We start from the raw sequence: 23,094 nt of genomic DNA, 5'->3' as shown, positions 1-23,094 counted from the left end.
TTTTTGCATGTGGACATAGAAACTTCTTTGACATCCAATCATCCACTCCTCTCTTCCATACTGCCCTTTCCTAGACAACCCGAATGCTCACCCAGACACTGGTCCCGATGTCCCCCCTGGAGAGCAGCCAGGCCAGTTTGTACTATGTTGTTATGGAAACTGGGCCTTGGCTCTGTCTGTCTGACAGGAGAACAAAATGGCCTTGTGTCCTTCCAAGATGGGCAAACTGTGTTCTGACTCTGCTGAACGCTATTATCATGTGTGATACTGCCTGATCTAGCTTTTGTCTTAATGCTGTTACAAGAAACCATGTATAACATGTTATGTAATCGAAAAAATACAATTTAATGTCATCAAATGTACAAGTATGCATAAATGCCCATGAGAACTTATGATCATCATGTAACTAAACATAGGCCTATACAATCTGCATTCATTTCTATAAGAAATATCAGTGGACACTGATATAAAAAGTCTGATTTTGTGATACTGAGGAGAATATATAAAAGTTAAAATGCAATTATTTTCAGAATATAGTTGAGTCATGTTTTTTTCACGTGAGCAGGCGAGAAAGAATTCAGAACATGAACAACTGCTGCCAGAGCTCTCAGCGCCACTAGTGCAGAATACTTGCCCAGTCACACATGTGGATCGGATGGTGCTGAAGGGACAGCGCCCTTCATTGTTGAGCGGGGTGTGACGTAGAAAAGTCAGAGGTGCTCTGACTGCCTTTTGACCCCATTCTGAAGATTCGAAGTTTTCAGTTAGCCACAATTTAACCCAATAGTTACATTTATTGACGTAGTTTTCTCACTACCTCTCCGGTGCAAATCACATTAAGACCAGACCAGTGTATGAGGCTTTTGATTGACGTCATACCCCTCCAAGTAGTAGGCTACTCTTAATCGATTGGGGCAACAGATGAGTTACATTTGATTAAGAAAGCATTGTCTGTCCTATGCCAGTGAGTGCACTGTTCATTTTTGGGCATTACTTCCGGACAGACGGCTCTGATATCCTCCAGCTATATCTGAGCACCAGTTACCAGACACTGTGGAGTTTGCTCGCATCTTAAAGGTAAATCTTCTCAGCATATCTCAACCTCATTCATTCATTGCGCATTGGGATGGGGAGAAATTAGGTTAATAGGCTGGGCATGTTACTGGATCATTTATTCATGTTTTGCATTTAGGCTATGTGTTATATAGTATTTTCTATCAACATGAGAAAGCAATTATGTGAGTGCAAGAGATTACAGTTGGTCTCAAAATCGTATGGGTATAGAAAATTATAGGAGGTAGTGAAAATTTGGTGCATCTCTGTGTAATTGCTTGAGATGGGCTAAGCTAATATTTGGATTTGCAGAAGCAAATAATTAGATATTTTCGATTTTACAGATAAAATAATGTCGCACCTTTCCTATTAAATTATGATGTATGATATTCTTCCCTTTCGCACTGAGGACAGAAACAATATTTTCATCCAGCGCTGATACTGTTCAGGGACGACCACCTGCGCTATCAACCGGCAAGGCGGTGGCTGTCCAAGCTTCGAGTTCGCAATTCGCAAGCAGTGCTACAAAGGATCAGAACTCGTCAACCCCGCTGTGCAATCATGTCGACTACCGGGGAAGTCCCTGCCTTCTTCAAGAACATGGGCTCGGGTAGCCCCATGCCACGGCAGAAATTCTGTGGCATGTTCTGTCCAGTTGAAGGTTCTGGCGACAGCAAGACGTTGGATTTCCAGTCACTGCCGGGGGGCAGTAGAAGGAGTGACGGACAGGTCATTGACAGGCAGACGGACATCTCCCAGCCAAGGGTCGAGATACGGGAGAGCAGAGGAAAATCAGCCCTGCAAAACCTGGATGACAGGGTAAGAGCTACAGATTTTGTGCTATGTCACCCTGGCTGAAATGAAATAAAATAAATGTATTTCTTTCTTTCTTCTATATATGTATATATGTCTGGCTCTCACAGATAAAGCAGAAATAAATCGACACAGTCATGCAGAAAGGAGTTCACTGGGATCTCTAGAAACTTCCCAATCGGTAAAAAATGTCAAGTCGCTTTCCAAACCATTTAGCTATTGCCTTTACTCAATCAATCAATGCCAGTGCAATTAATTCTGCCGACCTCTTGAATTACATTCGAAACGTGACAACCATTATTCTAAATTAGGAAAAATTGACACAAACCTGGTTAATAATACATTTATATTACACCAAATTGCAGATACAAAATATATACTTAAAAAATACATCGCCCAGTGTGAATAAGCCTCAACATGTTTACTGCTCATTTTAAAATAAATTCTAGCCTAATAAAAATATTCAGACAACAGCAGAGTAAAAATGACCAAAATATTATATTATTTATATTATTACCATCATCAATTACAATCGATCAGGGAATTATTTTAACCTAATAATTTAAAAACAGAACAATGGGCCTGTCTACAAAATGGTTGAAATGGGTGAAACAGCACCGCGCATGGTCAACTGGTATAGTTTATACATTTCGCCTGGTCCACACGTAATCTGGTCCCTGCAGATGGTATAGCTTCCACATTTCGCCTGGTCCACACGTAATCTGGTCCCTGCAGATGGTATAGCTTCCACATTTCGCCTGGTCCACACGTAATCTGGTCCCTGCAGATGGTATAGCTTCCACATTTCGCCTGGTCCACACGTAATCTGGTCCCTGCAGATGGTATAGCTTCCACATTTCGCCTGGTCCACACGTAATCTGGTACCTTCAGAATCGGCACCCTCTCCCGTATTTTGTAGGATACTGGGTTGCAACATAAACTACCAGTTGCATAAAATTACATGGTTATTTAGCCATTACCTACCAGGCCTAGAGGATAAGGTTTCATAGGCTATTTAATGTTATTGAGGTATGGATCATTGACTATAGGGAAAGCAAATTCAGAGCAAGGCTAGCACAAACCTGATATCCTTCAAATCACCTTCCAACGGACTGGACATTATCAGGTAAAGTTTGCCTACATTCCCCATGAGGCTCTGTGATGGGCCATTACTTCCTGTGCTGTGCTGGGTGAGTAGCCATCAGAGGGAGTAGTTCCTGTACTGAGCTGGCCGAGATTGATGTTCCATAGGGCTCTCTGCAATGGGTGTAGGCTATAGGTCGGTGAGAAAAAAGCTAATGTACGTACGTACGCACACACACACCTCTGACAGATCATCTATTACTATAATACTCTCTACAAATATCCTCTGGTTTACCTTCCATTTCTTGAGTAGTCTAATGTACTAATTTCCCACAATCTGATACTTTTCCATACATTTTATTTTATTATTTATATAATTTTTTATATACTTTAGAAGTATTTTTTAAATATTTAACCAGGCACGTCATTATAAATTCTTATTTATAATGACGGCCTAGGAACAGTGGGTTACCTGCCTTGTATAGGGGCAGAACAACAGATTGTTACCTTGTCAGCTCGGGGATTCGACGTAGCATCCTTTCGGTTACTGGCCAACGCTACCTAACCACTAGGCTACCTGCCGCCCCAGTATATCTCTTTGTATTGTTGATCTATGATTTTTGTGTGGTTATGATGAAGTTCTTACGCCAGATTCTTCAACGATGACATAACCAAAATAACACAAGGAAATCTGAACTCATACCATAGAGAATCAACAACAGCTAGACCGTGCACATGCCGTGGAATTTATATTCAGGGCAGGCAGTAGTGGTGTAGCTAGCTGGAGCCTACTAGTACTGGAAATGGCATAGTGCCGGACTTCCCAATGGATCAGGGCGGGGTTCTGCGCATGCACGTTGGGCTTCGTCCAGAGTATATGTCCCTCCCTCCCTCTGTGTCTGAGTCGGTCTGGCAAGGTTTGGTGCATCGGCGGAGAACAGGAGAGAAGACGTGATCTGGAGCTGCGATTCTTTTCCTAGATTCTGCGAGCGGTGGCCTCCCCCTTTAGGACGCACGACTCCTTTTGGAATTGTACCCACTCTTTGCTGCAATTTTTTTTCTGCCGATTCCACACCGGCCTTATCCACCCGGCGAACCTCAGTATTCTGAACATCCATTCCATTGATAGCGGTCCACTAAGTGCAGCAAGAACAGAACAGCGAAGATGTCTGGGCAAGGCTATCAGGGCAAGAAGAACATTCCCCGCATTACAGTGAGTTAGGAAAACATGTATTCATTACATTGAACGAAATGAACATTGTGCATGTAACTAATTAACCTACAAAATTCGCCACTCACCAGTCAGGCATATGTGAAATTAGGCTTGTGGTCCGTAGTTGAATGCTCTCTCGGGTAGACCTACAGCTCAGAGGTGAAGGACCTGTTTGCATCAGCTGTGAAATCATTTCTGCACGAGCTCTTGGTTATAGGCCTTTAATAATAAGGTGCCTATAAATAAAATCGAGTCTACACACGTGATCTTTCAGAGCATCTATTTCAAGGAATTATTTCAATTGTCTTTATTTGACAACATGTAAGCCTGTGGTTGACTGTCCACGTTTGAATAAGCTATATCACAAGGCTCTTGTAAAACTATCATTGAAATAAATGTTGTCCGTGAATCATTTTCACGCGTAAAAGGCAGTCAACGCACTGCTGAGGTTTCGCGGTCGCGAGTTATTACATTTCCACGCCGATGTTCTTTGTTGGGGAACGGTGTCTGGCCGGTTATCACTGCAAGCCAACGGGTGGAGCAAATGCAATAGTTTTCTCGCATCCGCCCATCCGCTGCAATGTCGGGTTCGCTTTTCTGCTCAATGCAAACTCGGTTAATTCGGTTAAATGTTTTATTCAAAGGCGGGGTTAGGGAATGCAGGCCGTTAATGTTGACGGATTTTGTGTGGTTTGGGTGAGGCAGCATCCCTGTCTTTCCCCCCAGATTATCCCCGGGAGCCGGGAGAAATCATGGCGAAGAGAGAATAGCGGTAGGCCTATAGGATAATGGAAAGAGAAGAAGAATGGGAGAGGGGCGGCAGTAGCTACAATTTCCTTCCTCGTCTCTTAGCTTCCACAGTAATGAAGGGAAAGGGGCAAAAACGAGACATAAACTATAGACTACTGTCTTTCCATATTGATTTCGCCGAACAGGATCATTCATAGGTTTTAGTCTCTACTAAACCGCACTGGTCTATGAACTCCTCGTGGTCACAATAAACTACTGACCCTCATGGCTCTGACCTCCACTGCAATGATCCGATACCTGAATACATCCTTATAAAACATGTGTAGGCCCAAATGTCATAAAACCTACCCATTCATCGAAAATATGACCTAAAGAAAGATCTTTAACGGTCTAAGCTTTTGGGGGGGAGTGCACCTCTCCTCATTGTGTGTGCATGAGCTTTTGTGTGGACAAAGAAAGCACATTGAAAGGGGCTTTGGCTGGCATCCTGGTGGGTTACTCCAGCAAGCTGTCAGGCTGGATGAGTCTGACACAACTGGAGCAGGTTTGCCCTAAACTCCTGCCATATCCTACACCCTGCTTATGTGGATACTGCATTACTCAGTGAAGGGAACAGGCCAGGCCTAACTCACTAATGATCTATTCACACACACACACACACACACACACACACACACACACACACACACACACACACACACACACACACACACACACACACACACACACACACACACACAGTCTTGTATAACTAACCTTGTGGGGGGACACAATTCAGTCCCATTCAAAATCCTATTTTCCCTAACTCCTAACCTGTACTCTTACCCTAACCGTTACCCAAAAACCTAACCTTAACCCTAACCCTGGCTCCCAACCCTAACCATAAAACGAACCCGAACTCCTCACCCTAACCCTAAACCCCCTAGAAATAGCATTTGATCTTGTGGGGACTAGCAACATGTCCCGAGTTGGTGAAATTGTTGTTCGTTTACTATTCTTGTGGGGACTTCTGGTCCCCACAAGTATAGTTAAACACGTCCACACACACACACACACACACACACACACACACACACACACACACACACACACACACACACACACACACACACACACACACACAGCCGCAGTGTGTGTTAATGTGCCACACCCCTGTGGCAGGGAGCAGTGAGCACACTGTGTGTTGTCTGTCTGTCTTAGAGACAGCCTCAGTCACACACACTTATGGAACCACACAATCCCCTTATAATCCAACAATCTCCTGCTTATCCAGGTCGCCACTGTCCTTGTTTATTTCATTAATTTACCCATAACGTAGCCATCGGTCCCAGGACCAGTGGCCAGGGCGTGTCACTGGGTCTAATTGACTGTCATATCAACTGTTTCAAGGTAGATTGATGACCATGTGTATGAATGTGTTTGCGTTTGTATATCAGCTGTGTGCACAGTCAAAGAGAAGCTCTTTCATTCATTCTCATCTTCTTGCTCCGGGCTCTGTCTTCATCCAGTTCTGGAGTAGACTCCATGATGAGCCTAACTGTTAAAGTGTTAAATCAGAGGATTAGGAGCCATAGTAGCCCAAACAGTGATCAAGCTAACTCTAAACGGATATAGAATGTGCACTCTGGACCAGTGAAAGAGACAGAGTAAGAACAAAGTAGGGTAAATCTAACATACTAAACAATTCACTGTAAAACCAAACACACAGATACACCCAAAGGATGAATGCTACTTTCTGTATTGCAAGTTAATCCAATTGTGTCGTTGTTTTTAGACACACACACACACACACACACACACACACACACACACACACACACACACACACACACACACACACACACACACAAAGTTGAAGAGATTGGAAAGTCAAAGGCCTAACAAAGGACAGCAGGCAGGCTGCAGTATGAGGCTGTCGTCACCAGCTGGAGTGGTCAGCTGCAGACTGCAGAGAGAGGCAGACTGGGGAGCAGCACACCTCAGGGCCTCATAAAATATGAATCTCATCCTAAAATCACCACCTGGGACTGCCTTCAAAAGATGACTCATCCAATTCTCTCATGAATAAGATTATTTTCATTTACAGTCAGACACACACTCAAAGTTACAGTTGAAAAAGAAGGAAACATAAATAGATTTTTAGATGTATTTTTATTCAAGAGTAGGACTGAAAGGGCTCCTGTATAAAGATGATGGACTTTATTGCAGGATTGACATGTCATGAATACTTTTACTGAGAGAGGTCTTCTTGTGGTTCCCAGGCTCTGGGCTCAAGAGTTCAGGAGTCAGTGCAGGCCGCCGTGGATGCCTTTTTACCCGGAAGACCCTGTCTCTTCCTGTTATATCAGTCTCTCTTACTAAAGACAGTCCAGCCTGGCACTGCTCATCTCCAGCCCGCCATTTTCCTACAGTAATCCCGCAATGCACTGTGGCCCGGGGCATTCCATGTTCACACATTACACAAAGCACACTCTTGGTTCTAAGGGCCACCTGCCACCTGCCATATATGCTGGAAGATATAATCCAGGATATCCCCATTCATAAACCCTCCAGTGTGAGGTAGCATGTATTTAAATCCACTTCACCAGCTGGGCACAGGAAGATAGGGGAAGGAAAGCAACTGGGATGCACGCATACCTCAGCCTTATGGTGCTCCAGTGCAACCTGGGATTGCTTCCTGACAAGCAATGTTTCCTTTTTCTTTAAGAGGATCCGGCTACACAGTACATCTTTAGTCAGATTGTTGGCTTATCAAAATCCATGCTTCTAAATCGGAGCGTCTGTGCGGTGAGATTAAGAGTACAGTAACAGTCGTAGTCTACGTGTCTTAAACCAGACAGCCACCCATCAGCTCCTGCAGTCTTCAACCAGGGTGACTGGCAATTCCAGGTCCAAGAGACATAGACCTGACGGGGTCTGAGGGCGGTGTCCAGGTCTCCCCTCCACTGGAAACAAACAATTGGATCAGTATCTGTGATTTAGATGAGTCGGCATGCTTGATGCTTCTCCACCCCAGCTCTAGCACATGTTCCCTGGGAGTTTTCCGCTGGGAGAGAACAACACATGCTGTTGCCTGGTTACCTCATTTGACAGCATTAGTTTTCGATCTAGGAAGGCTGCTCAGGCCCAGTAGATGAACATCTTTGCCTAATGGTTTAGATTTTCAGATTTGCTGATACAGCTTTATTTAGGCATCAGTATAGTTTTAATCCAAGCCCTCTATCACATCATACACTGGATTGATCTTCCACACATTGTGGAAAGAGGACTAATCAATGCTACCTCACTCAGTCTATCTCTCTGATATACAGTAAGTCTAACCTATCCAGGCTCTAGTCTGCTGCTTGGCTTGTTATTGGTTCAGATCTGATTTTGAGCATAGGGACATTTTGAAAACTGATTCTATACTTAAATCTCAATTGAATCAGTTATTATTTGGGTATTTTTGTTAACAAAGATTTATGGGCTGTACTAGTTGGTCAGAGATGATTAATGAACATTGACCAACAACCATAGGCATATTATTTGTCTAAGTTTAATTGATCATTTTTTGTTGTTGAAACCCTATCCACATCCTCTTTTGTGTGTGGCTGGAACTGGTTCTTATCCAGGGAATGTCACTGTCATGTTTGGCTCAGGTCCAGTAAAATCAAAAAGATGCTCTCCCACAACATGATGCTGATGGCCGTCACAGGCCAAGCAAATGGGGACTTTCTCTGACCTGCAAATGCATCTTCAAATATACAGTACCAGTGAAACAATTTGGACACACCTACTCATTCCAGGGTTTTTCTTTATTTTTACTATTTTCAATATAGTAGGTTAATAGTGAAGACATCAAAACTATGAAATAACACATATGGAATCATGTAGTAACCAACAAAGTGTTAAACAAATCAAAATATATTTTATATTTGAGATTCTTCAAAGTAGCCACCATTTGCTTTGATGACAGCTTTGCACACTCTTGGCATTCTCTCAACCAGCTTCATGAGGTTGTCACCTGGAATGCATTTCAATTAACAGGTGTGCCTTGTTAACAGTTCATTTGTGGAATTTCTTTCCTTAATACGTTTGAACCAATCAGTTGTGTTGTGACAAGGTAGGGGCGGTATACAGAAGATAGCCCTATTTGGTAAAATACCAAGTGCATATTATGGCAATAACAGCTCAAGTAAGCAAAGAGAAACAACAGTCCATCATTACTTTAAGACATGATGAAATAGAAAATATATTTTGATTTTGTTACACTTTTTTGGTTACTACTTGATTCCGTTCGTGTTATTTCATTGTTTTGATGTCTTCAATATTAGTTTAAAAAAAATGAAAATGGTAAAAATAAACAAAAACCCTTGAATGAGTAGGTGTTTCCAAACTTTTGACTGGTACTGTATATATTTTTTATACCTACAGAGATCCTACAATTCAAAATCGAATGGCTAAATAATACATTTTATGACCATCTTAAAACAATTCCATGTGTTAGCTTAGTAGATATTGCGATCTAAGGGCTTAGACCTACAGGGGTTAAACACAAGAAACCGCTAAGTAGGATGAAATAAGAAGAAACATGGAATAGGCATGCACATTTATATACTGAAATACTCCACAACAGATTGAATTTGAAAGCACTTGACTGTTGTTACTTGGGACCACATTTGTCCTGTAACTTTTCTTACCATTTTTGGTAAAGTATGAGTATCTAAAACTGAATTCATTGTTGTTATATCATGATGGCTGTCTTACACATATTTGTAAGAGTGTGTATGAATGGATTTCAGTAAAGGCTTCCAGTTTACATATCTAATAGCACGACAGAAAATGATGTAATGATAGTCATACACATGACTCAGTTGTTCAGTGAATAGTTGCCAAAACAGGATGGAGTCTTGCCAGACCCTGCAGCACAGCATTCTGCTCCAAATAGATGTGAGAATAGACTGGGTTCATCACTCCTGTCACATGAGTCATCAAAAATGACAACTGCTTATATGCATGTGCCAAGACCTGACATAGTCATCTCTAACAAGACATTCATTGGGGGTTTGTTTGAAAGAGAGTGTGTTTCTGTGTATGTGTCTGTGTTTTATAGAATGTTTTTTAGCTGGCAGGGAACAAGTAACCACTTTTATTGGGGAAAATATACCAAAGGATGTTAATGTCACAGAGGGGTTTTCTATTCTTTAGCCCAAATGCATTTTGGGTGAGGTATTGTGAGCCCCTTTGGAAAGCAGTTCTGATTGGGGCCAGGGTTTCTAGCAGGGAAACAAGCTAGCTGCTGAAACTCAAACAGAGCAGCCTTTGTTTGTGGAGGATGCTAAAGGCCTCGTGACCAGAATGGTGCCACTCCCCTTTTGGAGAAGAGCCCATCACTACTGGGGCAACGCAGGGGGGTGCCAGGGGGTCAGGTCCCCCCCCCCCCCCTCTAAGTCTCACACAGAGACAAGTGGCCTGGTGACAGAGGCGTGGATGATTGATTACCAGGTCTGCATCCTGATTGCTCCCTTATTATGTCCATTATTCTGTCAGCCAGTCAGGGTGAGGATGCCGGAGGGGCGTGTCCTCAGGCGGGCTTTGCTGCTTGCCAATGTATCATCAGTGCATTCCTCACCCTAATTTGGAGCCATGTTGGTATCAGCCTAGCTAGTAAATTATCCATTAGAAGATGTATATTCCGGATTTTGCTCCTGGTCACGACATGCTGTATCCAGCTGTCTGTAATAAGCACACTGTAGTTCTGCTTCTGCATTCACTTTGTCCCTTGCTGTATTAGGATGTGCATGAAGCATTGCTTCTCTTTTAGACTCTGTAAAAGCTGCTGCTGAGCTCCGATCCACCCCCCGCTGTGTATCTGTCTTTTGTTCCTATTTAACTCCTGCTTCCTCTCTCCTATCTCTCTTATCTATCGCTCTCCTTTATTGTTACAATCCCAAACACGTACTTTCTGTCCCTTACTCTGTGTCACACACACACTGTAATGGTTGAATGAGCTTCACCCAAGACTTGGTGCTGATTCATTCCAAACTATCTGTGCATGGAACTAAAATATTAATTCTTACAGCTCTGCTTTCTGTTCACCCTCTCTCTGTCTCTGTGTCTCTGTCTCTCTGCTCTCTCGCTCTCTCTCTCTCTGTCTCTGTGTGTGTGTGTGTGTGTGTGTGTGTGTGTGTGTGTGTGTGTGTGTGTGTGTGTGTGTGTGTGTGTGTGTGTGTGTGTGTGTGTGTGTGTGTGTGTGTGTGTGTGTGTGTGTGTGTGTGTGTGTGTGTGTGTGTGTGTGTGTGTGTGTGTGTAACTGCAATGGAACCTGAAGCTATGGCTACTGCCATGCCCATGGATTCAAACCCACCGGGGTTTCCTGTCGCCATCACCGTAGTAACAAATGCTATGGTTGGCATTCACAATGATACAGAGAGTGAGGGAAGCAGCAGGTTATATTGCCATGGAAACAGACAAGTGACGTAGGCAGCTCAGGCAGACTGAGCAATAACTCTTACTTGGCTGTCTCTTCTGCTGCTCACGTCCACATCAAATATGATCTGTCCATCATGATCATCCTCCTGGGGACTATGATGCCGGGGAGGACTGTAGGGAGGATCAAACAACAAAATAACAAACTGTTACAGCCAATCACTGCACTCCAAGTCTTTTCTCCCTTGGTGAATGAGAATGTACTCTTATAGGCAGTAATCAGGTTGAAGTTTTGGGGCATGTTCAAATTCCCAATATATTAATCAAGAGATTTTATCTCTAATGGCTAAATGTGCATGCAGATCTTGCCTCTATTATGATCTCACTTTGCCTCTCAGCCTGCAACCTCAAAGTGGATGGATGAGTCTGTCTATCTGTGAGCTTCTGCAGATAGTAAGCTGTTGTAGAAACACCCCTGGTAAACATTGTGTGTGTCTGTGTGTGTCTGTGTGTGTGTGTGTGTGTGTGTGTGTGTGTGTGTGTGTGTGTGTGTGTGTGTGTGTGTGTGTGTGTGTGTGTGTGTGTGTGTGTGTGTGTGTGTGTGTGTGTGTGTGTGTGTGTGTGTGTGTGTGTGTGTGTGTGTGTGTGTGTGTGAGTGAGAGTAAGAAAGAAAGAGAGAAAGAGAGAGAGTGAGACTTACAACAAAAGCCTAGATCATAAATTGTGACATCTCAACACAACCAGTTGGTGCAACCATGAACATTGTGGGAGGGCACGTGGTTCCTTATCAACACAGAACTCACTTGGACAAAGCCTAATATAAGTGTGACGCAACAGAGCAAAACAAGGTAAAACGTCAGATAATGCTGTGACAGTGACAATATAGCAGAGAGGCAGTCATCTGCATCTTTTGGCCATGGTGTGGGTGATAGGATAGCAGGGATGTGGAGGGGGTGAAATATTTTATATTTTCTTTGGTATTTTAGGGATCTGTACATATGTAGGATCTTACATTTGAAAACATCCTGCAGTTACAGTAAATGTAAATTATTATGTGGATTCTAATACAGGGTCGTGATACATCTTTTGTAAGGGAAAATCATGTCTGAAATTTCAATGTGGAAATTACAAACCTGAGAAGCTTTTTTTAAACCTCAAATACACTACAAGTTTTACATTTCCTGCATTGCATTGGAACGTTCTCCTCCGTTCTCCTGCAACAGGATAAACAAATGAAGATCCTATATTTTTATGTAATATGTTAATAGCACAGTGTTAGCCGATGCTTCCTGTAAAGAAAGTGGCTTGTACTGCGGTGGTGCCAAATACAATACTCACCCTCATAAGCTCATTTTAAATGGTGGTCATATAAAATCTCAGGCCATTCTTTGTGTGTTACATTCTGGTGTCTGGCATTAAAGCCTTTTCCTGAAAGAACACTTACTTCACTGTGTTAATTCTGTGAGAATGAAGAGGAAATGGATGTGTTTACTAACTAATAGTGATATTTTTTTTATTATCGTCTAGAGCGATCGTCTCCTGATCAAAGGGGCGAAGATCGTGAACGATGACCAGTCCTTCTGTGCTGACATCTACATGGAGGATGGCCAGATCAAGTGAGTTTCACAACAACACCTCCTGAGGTTCCTCTGCCTCCGAGAGGTTAACTATCTCTGAACCATCTTTATTATGCATTACACCTAACAATGGTCGTTGTTCGCTTTTACAGAATCGTTTACAGAGTAAGTGCAGTCATAATGATAACTCTATTACAACTATCTATATCTCTCTTTCTGTTCCTTCTCTCTTTCTCTATCTCTCTTCCTCTGATTTCAGACAAATTGGCGAGAACTTGATAGTGCCCGGTGGGGTGAAGATCATCGATGCCCACGGGCGCATGGTTATGCCAGGGGGTATCGATGTGCACACACGCTTCCAGATGCCTGACCGGGGCATGACCTCAGTGGACGACTTCTACCAGGGCACCCGCGCTGCCCTGGCAGGGGGCACCACCATGATCAGTATGTACACTACCACCTACACCCTCTCTCCTCCCCCTCTTGAGAGGCATTGGGAGGGTTCAGTGCAAGCTTGATCTATGGCAGCGCCAAGTCCTGAACCCATAAAGACCCATTCTTACAGAGTGTTAGGCTTGCGTGCCACCAGGTGCTGCTGAGTGCGGTGAAAAGTAGACTAGAGAGACATTCAAAACCTTTTGCAAGTCGTTTATCCACTCTCCTCGTAATTACTCAGTAATAGCGTGGCCTGCCTGAAACATTCCTAGAGTTTAGATGCCTCAGCACTATGCCATCTGTTCAGGTCCCCTCCCCTCCTCAGCAGTCACACAGACTCCTGGAGAGTTAGATAGCTATGTCCTATCATGCAGAATGCTGACTCCTGCTGACAGCACTGCAGAGTCCACAGAACCAGCTATGTAAATGGTTCACACATCTCACAGCCCTACAGTTGCTGTACAGTACATCCTGATGGAGAAAAAAAATGATGCAAGACCCAGATATAGCCGTTTAATCTGAGCTACTTTATATTATAGTTGAAAGCACCCCTAACATTACGAAGGAATATTTTAGGACCAATTCGCTAAGTAATTGTATGTGTCTGTGTCCACTAGTTGACCACGTGGTTCCGGAACCCGGGGCCAGCCTGCTGTCAGCCTTTGAGCAGTGGCGTGAGTGGGCGGACAGCAAGTCCTGTTGTGACTACTCCCTGCATGTGGACATCACTGAGTGGCACAAGGGAGTTCAGGAGGAGATGGAGGCCCTCGTCAAGGACCACGGTATTGCCACACCCAGTACATATGACATCCTATAGTAGGTTAAGATTAGTTGTGTTTTCTCTTTATGTATGGTTGTTACATTTCCCAAAGATTGGTTTAAACATGTATGTTTGTTCAGCCTAGTTGGGTCTCTCAGTCTGTTTCTTCTACAACCGTTATTGGTGTCTTCGTCTCTCTCTTTGTTTCTCTTTCCCACTCCCTGTACCTTCCTCTGACACGCCCTCTCTTTTCTTAGGTGTCAACTCTTTCCTTGTCTATCTGGCTTATAAGGATGTTTTCCAGCTTACTGACTCTCAGGTATGACTTCCTTTATCATGCGGTAGCTTTTTTGACGTTGGCTCCCTGTTTGCTTCACAGGAAACACAACGATCACTACCATCACAAAGAACATTAACGGTTATAATAATCTTCAAGAATATAGTATGAAAGGAATTCAATTTATTTCGCACCTCATTAACCATACTATTAAAAGGTATGTGGCAAAATGAAACTGAATGCTTAATAAATTACACTGTATGCCATCATATACTCTACCTCTTAGATCCAGCTGCTTCCCATGGCCTGCTCTGCTCTTGGCTGAGGGCTGTGGGCTGAGTTGAGGGTGGGTGGGTGGGGAGGCTGAGGCACTAAATGTCTGTATGGGTCTCCAGAGGGTGTAAAGGATGATAAAACAATGCACCAGTCCATGTCTCTGTCTCTGGTAAAATAGATTAATCTTGGACGCGAGGCTCCTTTGAAAACAGCCTGTGTTGGTCTTTGCAGCTGCCTGAGGAATGCATGGAGGCTGCCCAGGCCAGAGCATTACACTCTAATTTGTGCACGTCTCCCAAGGAAAACTATGATAGCTCTTTATTTAATTTCTGGCTGTTGGGAAACGATGACTCATACTCGACTCATACATCAGTAACTGGTTCTACCACTGATGCATCTGTGAGTGTATGAGTTTTACATACTGTGTGTGTGAAATTGGTATTACAAGTACGCTCAATTAACTTTCCAAAACCATGACAAGATGCCAAGTTTGTCTGTGTTTCTGTTCTATGATCCATCTGTGGTTGTCTGATGATGCTGACGTGGTTATTTTCTGTAGGTCTATGAGGTGTTCAGTGTGATCCGGGATCTGGGGGCCATTGCTCAGGTCCATGCTGAGAACGGAGACATCGTGGCTGAGGTAAGACCTGGGGCTAACAATACACCATTTACTGGACTATAAAACCCTATTTACTATACCTAACACCGGACAATTTTTAAATATGCCTGTTCTTTTCCGTTCAGGAGCAGCGTCGTATTCTGGAGCAGGGAATCACTGGACCTGAGGGACACGTCTTGAGCCGTCCTGAAGAGGTAGGATGCATCAGCATTTGACTTCAGAGTTCCTACCTCTTTCTGTTTTTATCTTCCCTTTATGTTTCCTAAATGTGTCCTTGCAAGGTCACCTTGACCTTTGAACCTTGGGTGTCTATTTCAGGTGGAGGCGGAGGCTGTCAACCGCTCTGTGACAGTAGCCAATCAGACTAATTGTCCCCTCTACATCACCAAGGTGATGAGCAAGAGTGCTGCTGATGTCATCGCTCAGGCCAGGAAGAAGGGTGAGACACTGTTTCTAGGATGTTTGCTAGGATAAAAACATACAGAAAGATGAAGGGAAGATGCACACATGTGAACCGAAAGAAGGGAGAGGCACCATATTGTTTGCGTCAATAACATCATTTAAATCTGTAATCACATCATGTTTCTGATTGGCCTTGGAGGCACTGTGGTGTACGGGGAGCCAATCACTGCCAGCCTGGGAACAGACGGCTCACACTATTGGAGCAAGAACTGGGCCAAGGCCGCCGCCTTCATCACGTCCCCACCCCTCAGCCCAGACCCGACCACGCCCGACTATCTCAGCTCCCTGCTCTCCTGGTGAGAGCACTAACTCAATGCCTTGACACTACCAAGCCTGCGTCTTCTGTCTGGGTTGTCCGTTTCGTCTTACATTGATTGTTTAAAAAAAATCCCAGACGAGGCCTTTTGCCTCTTGCCAGGCTGTCATTGTAAATAAGAATGTGTTCTTAATTGACATGCCTGGTTGAATAAAGGTTAAATAAAATAAAAACTGGATTGGACTATGAGGACAAATACCCATATTCATGATGTAAAGTGTTATCATGGTAACAATATCAAATAGGACAATCATCCCAATATGACCCCAGGTGTCACAGTCTCAGTTTGCTCCCCTCAATGTCTCCTCCATCATCCTAATCTCTTGCACTGTGCCCTCCTCTCCAGTGGGGACCTGCAGGTGACTGGCAGTGCCCACTGCACCTTCAACACTGCCCAGCGTGCCGTGGGCAAAGATGACTTCACCCTCATCCCCGAGGGTACCAACGGCACTGAGGAGAGAATGTCCCTCATCTGGGACAAGTGTGTGGTGAGAAATGAATACATACTATATACTATACAATACAGTCACATATTCTCACATACGGTACTTAGAGTGGAACATACTGACATGTAAATATAGTGTACAGTATGTGTATTTGTATTTGTACACATTTTTACCTTACACACTCACATGTCCCAACAACACAAAGTTAACCGCCTGGTCTCTGTTTTCACCTGGCCCATCCAGGTGACAGGTAAAATGGATGAGAACCAGTTTGTGGCGGTCACCAGCACCAACGCTGCTAAGATCTTCAACCTGTACCCCCGTAAGGGCCGCATCGCTGTGGGCTCTGACGCTGACCTGGTACTCTGGGACCCAGACGTCATCAAGATCATTTCAGCCAAGAGCCACAACTCGGTCAGCCAGTCACACACTCACTACGCACAAATACTGTACAGTCAGAAAGGCACAATCTACTCTATATCCAGCCATATGGTATTACACGTTACCACAGATTCATCTTTGGGAAAATGCCCAAAAATAAATTGTTCATCTTTAAACATTGAAGTGAACATAATAGGTTAAATTGTAATAGTTCTATGAAATGACTCTCCATATTGGTCTTTTTATGGTCATCTTACTCCTGACCACATATGATTGGTTGGGTTCCCCAGCACTAGGGCGTGGGCCTTATGTTGACTCAGGGGAGTGATGTCATCCTCAAACTCTGCCAGAGTACTGAAACATCTAATTTCTGATTGTTAGCAGGCAAGTCACACTGTTTGTGTGTGTATGTAGTGTGTGTGTGTGTGTGTGTGTGTGTGTGTGTGTGTGTGTGTGTGTGTGTGTGTGTGTGTGTGTGTGTGTGTGTGTGTGTGTGTGTGTGTGTGTGTGTGTGTGTGTGTGTGTGTGTGTGTGTGTGTGTGTGTGTGTGTGTGTGTGTGTGTGTGTGTGTGTTTGTATGTGTGCCTGTGTGTGTGTTTGTATGTGCCAGTCTGTATGCATGTGTGTTTTTGAAATCTAATTGCTCTAGCTCTCTGTGTTCTATGGTTTCTTTCTTTCTGTTTGGTCAGGAAATAGACTCATTTAAATGTGTAAAATTGGTCATTCAGAGAGAGGGGTGTGTTCGTGCGTGTGAGGTGGGATGTCCAGCCTCCGTGTGACCTCATGCTGTTTCTAAGCCCTGTGAAGCCCACCAGATTGCCTAGTCAGCCAGTAGCTTTTAGGCGGTCACACTGCTCTCCACTGCACACACCCTGTTGTAACTGCCTTGTAATACTCTGCTCCTCGCTGCCTGGCTACATCAATGGTCTGTTGTCTGGAGAGACTCAAATCTCACCAGCACATCAATGACGCTCTCTCTAGAAGGGTTTTCAATTGCCATTTATCTAACCATTGAAAAACACATAGGGAACTGTTAATGATTTGAACATTGGCCCACTATAAAACAACTGCTCCACTGGCACAGGATGGAGAGGGAGGGAGTTCCACCACACTAGTACTGAACACCAATCAACTCACACAAATCATAAGTGGCTGATTGATATATGGAAATATTGGTCTGATTGAAAACATTATCTACTGTACTACATTTCTTCTCCCCCTTTCTTCCAGAATGTGGAGTATAACATATTTGAGGGCGTGGAGGTGCGTGGCGCGCCCCTGGTGGTGATCAGCCAGGGTAAGATGGTCCTGGAGGAGGGGAACCTCCACACCACCGAGGGGTGCGGCCGCTTCGTTGCCCGGAAGCCCTTCTCTGACTACGTCTACAAGAGGATAAGGGCTCGCAGCAGGGTACAGCACTGTTATGGAACTGTGTCATTCTGGGCTGTGTTGTGCATTTTTGTGTTTTATTACCAGCTTGAGTGTTACTGATGTAACTAGGGGAGTGGGTTACAGACTTTGTTGATACCCTGTATTATGTTACGTTGTTTGCTGACAAGCTGGATGTTGCATTCCACTATCAGTAGGTTTAGGTTGTTTGATCTTGACTCTTGATTCTGCCTCTTCCCTGTTCTCCAGCTGGCTGACCTGAGGGGAGTTCCCCGAGGCCTCTATGACGGGCCTGTCTGTGAGGTGTCACTCACACCCAAAACTATGACTCCTGCCTCTTCTGCCAAGACCTCTCCAGCCAAGCAGGCAGCAGCTGGTGCCCAGCCTGTCCGCAACCTGCACCAGTCAGGGTTCAGCCTATCTGGTGAGGAACACCTGGGTGGATCAATGGATCCATTCATTAGAGATACAGTATCTGTCATTATATCTCAATCAATCAAACGTCTTTGTGAAGCCCTTTTGATGTCAGCAAAAGTACTTATACAGAAACCCAGCCTAAAACCCCAAACAGCAAGCAATGCAGATGTACAAGCATGGTGGAAGAAACCTAGAGAGGAACCAAGCTCTGAGCGGTGGCCAGTTCTCTTCTGGCTGTGCCGGGTTATAAGAGTACATGGCCATTAAGGCCATATCGTTCTTCAAGATGTTCAAACGTTCATAGATGACCAGCAGGGTCACATAATAGTTGCGCACTATTATAGTTTTGATGATAAACTTTTTCATAACAATGAAAATCCAGTGATATTGACATCTTCCTCCTCTTCTGTACTTGTAGGTGCTCAAGTTGATGACAATCTTCCTCGACGTAACACCCAGCGCATCGTGGCGCCACCCGGTGGCAGGGCCAACATCACCAACCTGGGTTAACCACTCCTATTGGCCACCAGGGGAAACGAGGGCTTGAGGGGAGGGGCATCAGGGACTTGGGGCCATTCCACCAGGAGGCAAACCCTCTAGCTACAGTGCCTGACCGAATCTCCCCTCCTCAATCTCTCAACCCCTCTCACGCTCCCTACATCTTTCCCCGACTCCTTCCCCCCCAACCCCCAAATCCCCCACCCTAGAGGAGACACATATAAAAATGATTTGCCTCATTTGAAGAAAAAATATGAAAAAACAACACTCCTTATATGAGCACTTTGGACTGTATTATTTAGTGTTTTATACTGTACTTTCTACCTGCCATGTATCATTCAGTTTTGTTTTTTATTTTCATGTTATAATGGAGGGCTGAAGTGAGACTAGACTGAGCAGTTTTAACACGGCCAGAAGGTCAAGACGGTGCTTGTTGCATTTGCATAGAGGAAGTCCATTCCGTCCCTCTTTTTTAATTTTGGATGTATGGTGAATGAAGTATGGAGACACAAGGGGAGCATGTTGTACTTGTGTTTTACCTTCAGATAATAGACGGGTTGGTTGTTTAGTCACAAAATTGACGTGTGTGCAACTATTGTGCAAAACAAACAGTGTTGGCTTAGACTGTTGACAACATGTAAACTATATTTAGTCTCCAAATGTTTATTGAAAACATAAATACATTTGCACAATGAGCATTTGTCTCTCAAATACATTGTTACAGTTGTAAGGTTAGCTAGCTAGCGAATTTGAGCCATATTAGCATAGACATGACACCTGTCAAAACACCTTGAAACAAGACATGGTATCAATAACAAGATTCAACGAGCTGAAACGAGCCACCTACAATTCCCTACATGGCAGCTTCTTGTCATTGTTGCTCGCTATCTGTCCGTTCAGAATCATAACAATGCACGCCTTCCGGCCACATTGATGCGTGCGCATAACTTTGGTTACGTTGTCGGCCAACCCGTCTATGGGCACATTAGATTAGTTGCGCTAAAATTGTGTAGTGAACATGGAGATGCTAATATGCCTTCCTCAATTGGTATGTTCACTGTCTGTGTCTGCTTTGTCTTTGTTCTCTACTGTTTATACAGCTTCGCCCTCCAGTGTGATTTTCATCTCCCACACTGTTAAGATCAGTTCAGCACTGGCTATGATCAACACCATTTATTGACTTGTTGCTATAAGGAAAATTATTATGAGACTGTAAAACCGTCCATTGTTATCGTTTGAAATTCACTGCAAGCTGATAGTAAGCTGTCCTCGTCCCCAGACTACGCGATGATACATGAAATTAGTATAAGTTAAACAAACCACTATAGTGTTGAAAACCTAAGAGGAACTTGTCACTGGTGCTCACCTCATGTCATCCCACCCGTAGCTTTGTTAGATTCTAGATTAAATGAAAAAAACATGCCCCATATTTGAAAGCTGCTTGTGAAGTGTGAAAATCCAGTAGAGTAGGAGAAGGTGTTGGCGGGCGGGGAATAGAGCGCTGTCTCCCAGGGAGAGGCCATTATGGAACTTCCATGAGAGGAGATGTGACTCAAAGTTAGGATGTTGGGAGGAGTGTAGCCGGGTGGAAGGGAAGGAAGAAAGATGTTGGTCAGAATACTAGGGAATGCCCAATTTCTTATAGCCTCATTCAATTCACCCTCTTCGCAAGATGGTGCCACACTCCTTGTACTCAGCTACGCTGTAGTACAGTATGTGTCCACTGCCCATATACCTGGCTTGAAGGGTATTGTGACCCCTCTTTGTTATGGGATCTTTAAGATCCATAGACCATTTAATTGACAATGTTGCAGGTAATCAAATGTATCGGTCACATACACATATTTAGCAGATGTTATTGCGGGTGTAGCGAAATGCTTGTAAGATAGCATCCCTCCCACTGTTCTAGAATGTCCCAGTACCAACCAGTGCATTTAGAAGACTCACTGTCTTTCTGCTCCCGGCCTCCTCTTTTCTATTCATCCACTCCATTTCCCTTTTAACTCTTTATGTGCCTGAACCTGATAGTTTGATTTGTTATTATTCTTATTGTGGTAAGAGAAGGATGTAAGATAAAAATGTAAAATAGCCAGTGTTAACCGATACAAAGGTGCCAGATGTTGTTCTTTGGTATTCCACTGGTAGTGCTCCTGTAAAAAAATCTATGCTTAATATGTTGGAAATGTTTTCATGTTTTAGGGTTTTTAACCGTACTTGTTTCTGCTATTTAGTGTCATTCTGTACTTAGTGGCCTAAGGCTGAACACTATTCATTTGAGCTTGAAAGTAGACATGGAGTATTGTATTTCTAACTAGTGTGCAGTGTTATGTTGTGAGGGTCTGGGCACACACACACACACACACACACACACACACACACACACACACACACACACACACACACACACACACACACACACACACACACACACACACACACACACACACACACACACACACACACACACACACACACACACACACACACACACACACACACACACACACACACACACACACACACACACACACACACACACACACACACACACACACACACACACACACACACACACACACACACACACACACACACACACACACACACACACACACACACACACACACACACACACACACACACACACACACACACACACACACACACACACACACACACACACACACACACACACACACACACACACACACACACACACACACACACACACACACACACACACACACACACACACACACACACACACACACACACACACACACACACACACACACACACACACACACACACACACACACACACACACACACACACACACACACACACACACACACACACACACACACACACACACACACACACACACACACACACACACACACACACACACACACACACACACACACACACACACACACACACACACACACACACACACACACACACACACACACACACACACACACACACACACACACACACACACACACACACACACACACACACACACACACACACACACACACACACACACACACACACACACACACACACACACACACACACACACACACACACACACACACACACACACACACACACACACACACACACACACACACACACACACACACACACACACACACACACACACACACACACACACACACACACACACACACACACACACACACACACACACACACGTACACACGTCTCAGTGCACCACTCCTTTGGGCCCAGACCTGGAGCGACAGTATTGGTCCTTCGCTCTCACTCGTTTTGCACGGTCTGGTTTTCATTAAGGCAAAGCAGTCCTCCAGCTGTTTTTCTTCCTTCACTCGCACGTCGGTGAGATCTTGGCCTAAAAGTTGCCGTTCTGCAGTCTTCGCCTTTTCCTCTCCATGACTTAATACAGAGCAAAACACTCACTCACACTGTTATGCACACACAGACACACACACTTGCACGCATGCACTCACGGAACAAGTGGTGTCTGTATGTCCTTCCAGCACATTGGAACTTTGGTTTTCATGGCCGTGTTAAGGTCTCGTAGGAAGCTCTTAAAAGGTAGTAACAGTATCTGTGTTTATGGAATCCATAGCAGGGAAATGAAAGTTTGACACGTCAGTGTCACTGCCTACAGGGAATGAGATGAGACAGGGATGGGAGGGAAGGTGGTGTTGAGCTGTCTGCTTGTTAGTGTTCAATCACTCAGGTGGCAGGGTTCAGGCCACTCCAGTGCTTATACTCCAACAAAACTGTCAAATCTGCCATGTGAGATTAGGGCTAGGACAAGTCTTCGTCCTCACGTGTAGAGTACATGGCTGAGCAAAAAATCTCTTTAGTCTACATTTACCTCCTCTCTTCTTGTATCATTCTTATTGAGATATTATGGTC

The 23,094-nt window shown here is 44.1% G+C and overlaps 1 protein-coding gene and 1 long non-coding RNA gene across 4 annotated transcripts; one reads left to right on the top strand and one right to left on the bottom strand.

The window, feature by feature from the left end:
- Window positions 1-758: 758 nt before the first annotated feature.
- Window positions 759-21,294, top strand: LOC139552379 (dihydropyrimidinase-related protein 2). Of its 3 annotated transcripts, none has more exons than XM_071364090.1 (15): window positions 759-1,077; window positions 1,468-1,872; window positions 12,848-12,936; window positions 13,157-13,341; window positions 13,950-14,114; window positions 14,350-14,411; window positions 15,205-15,285; window positions 15,390-15,458; window positions 15,583-15,703; window positions 15,866-16,022; window positions 16,389-16,530; window positions 16,732-16,902; window positions 18,100-18,279; window positions 18,508-18,682; window positions 19,094-21,294. In XM_071364090.1, exons 2-15 carry the CDS (start codon window positions 1,615-1,617, stop codon window positions 19,183-19,185), a joined length of 1,947 nt encoding a protein of 648 aa, XP_071220191.1. In that variant the 5' UTR covers window positions 759-1,077; window positions 1,468-1,614; the 3' UTR covers window positions 19,186-21,294. The 3 variants fall into 3 exon arrangements, with proteins under 3 accessions (XP_071220191.1, XP_071220190.1, XP_071220192.1); XM_071364089.1 differs by having other exon boundaries at window positions 1,463-1,872; XM_071364091.1 differs by lacking the exons at window positions 759-1,077; window positions 1,468-1,872 and adding an exon at window positions 4,025-4,162.
- Window positions 2,195-4,939, bottom strand: LOC139552380 (uncharacterized). The gene is made up of 2 exons (XR_011670422.1): window positions 4,249-4,939; window positions 2,195-4,128 (listed from the first exon to the last, which is right to left on the bottom strand). It is a non-coding gene; the product is annotated as an uncharacterized lncRNA (long non-coding RNA).
- Window positions 21,295-23,094: the final 1,800 nt, after the last annotated feature.

Source organism: Salvelinus alpinus, chromosome 24 (genome assembly GCF_045679555.1).
Source record: "Salvelinus alpinus chromosome 24, SLU_Salpinus.1, whole genome shotgun sequence".
Lineage (NCBI taxonomy): Eukaryota > Metazoa > Chordata > Actinopteri > Salmoniformes > Salmonidae > Salvelinus > Salvelinus alpinus.
Note: the sequence above shows the minus strand (reverse complement) of the source record. Positions and strands in the feature narration are given on the sequence as shown.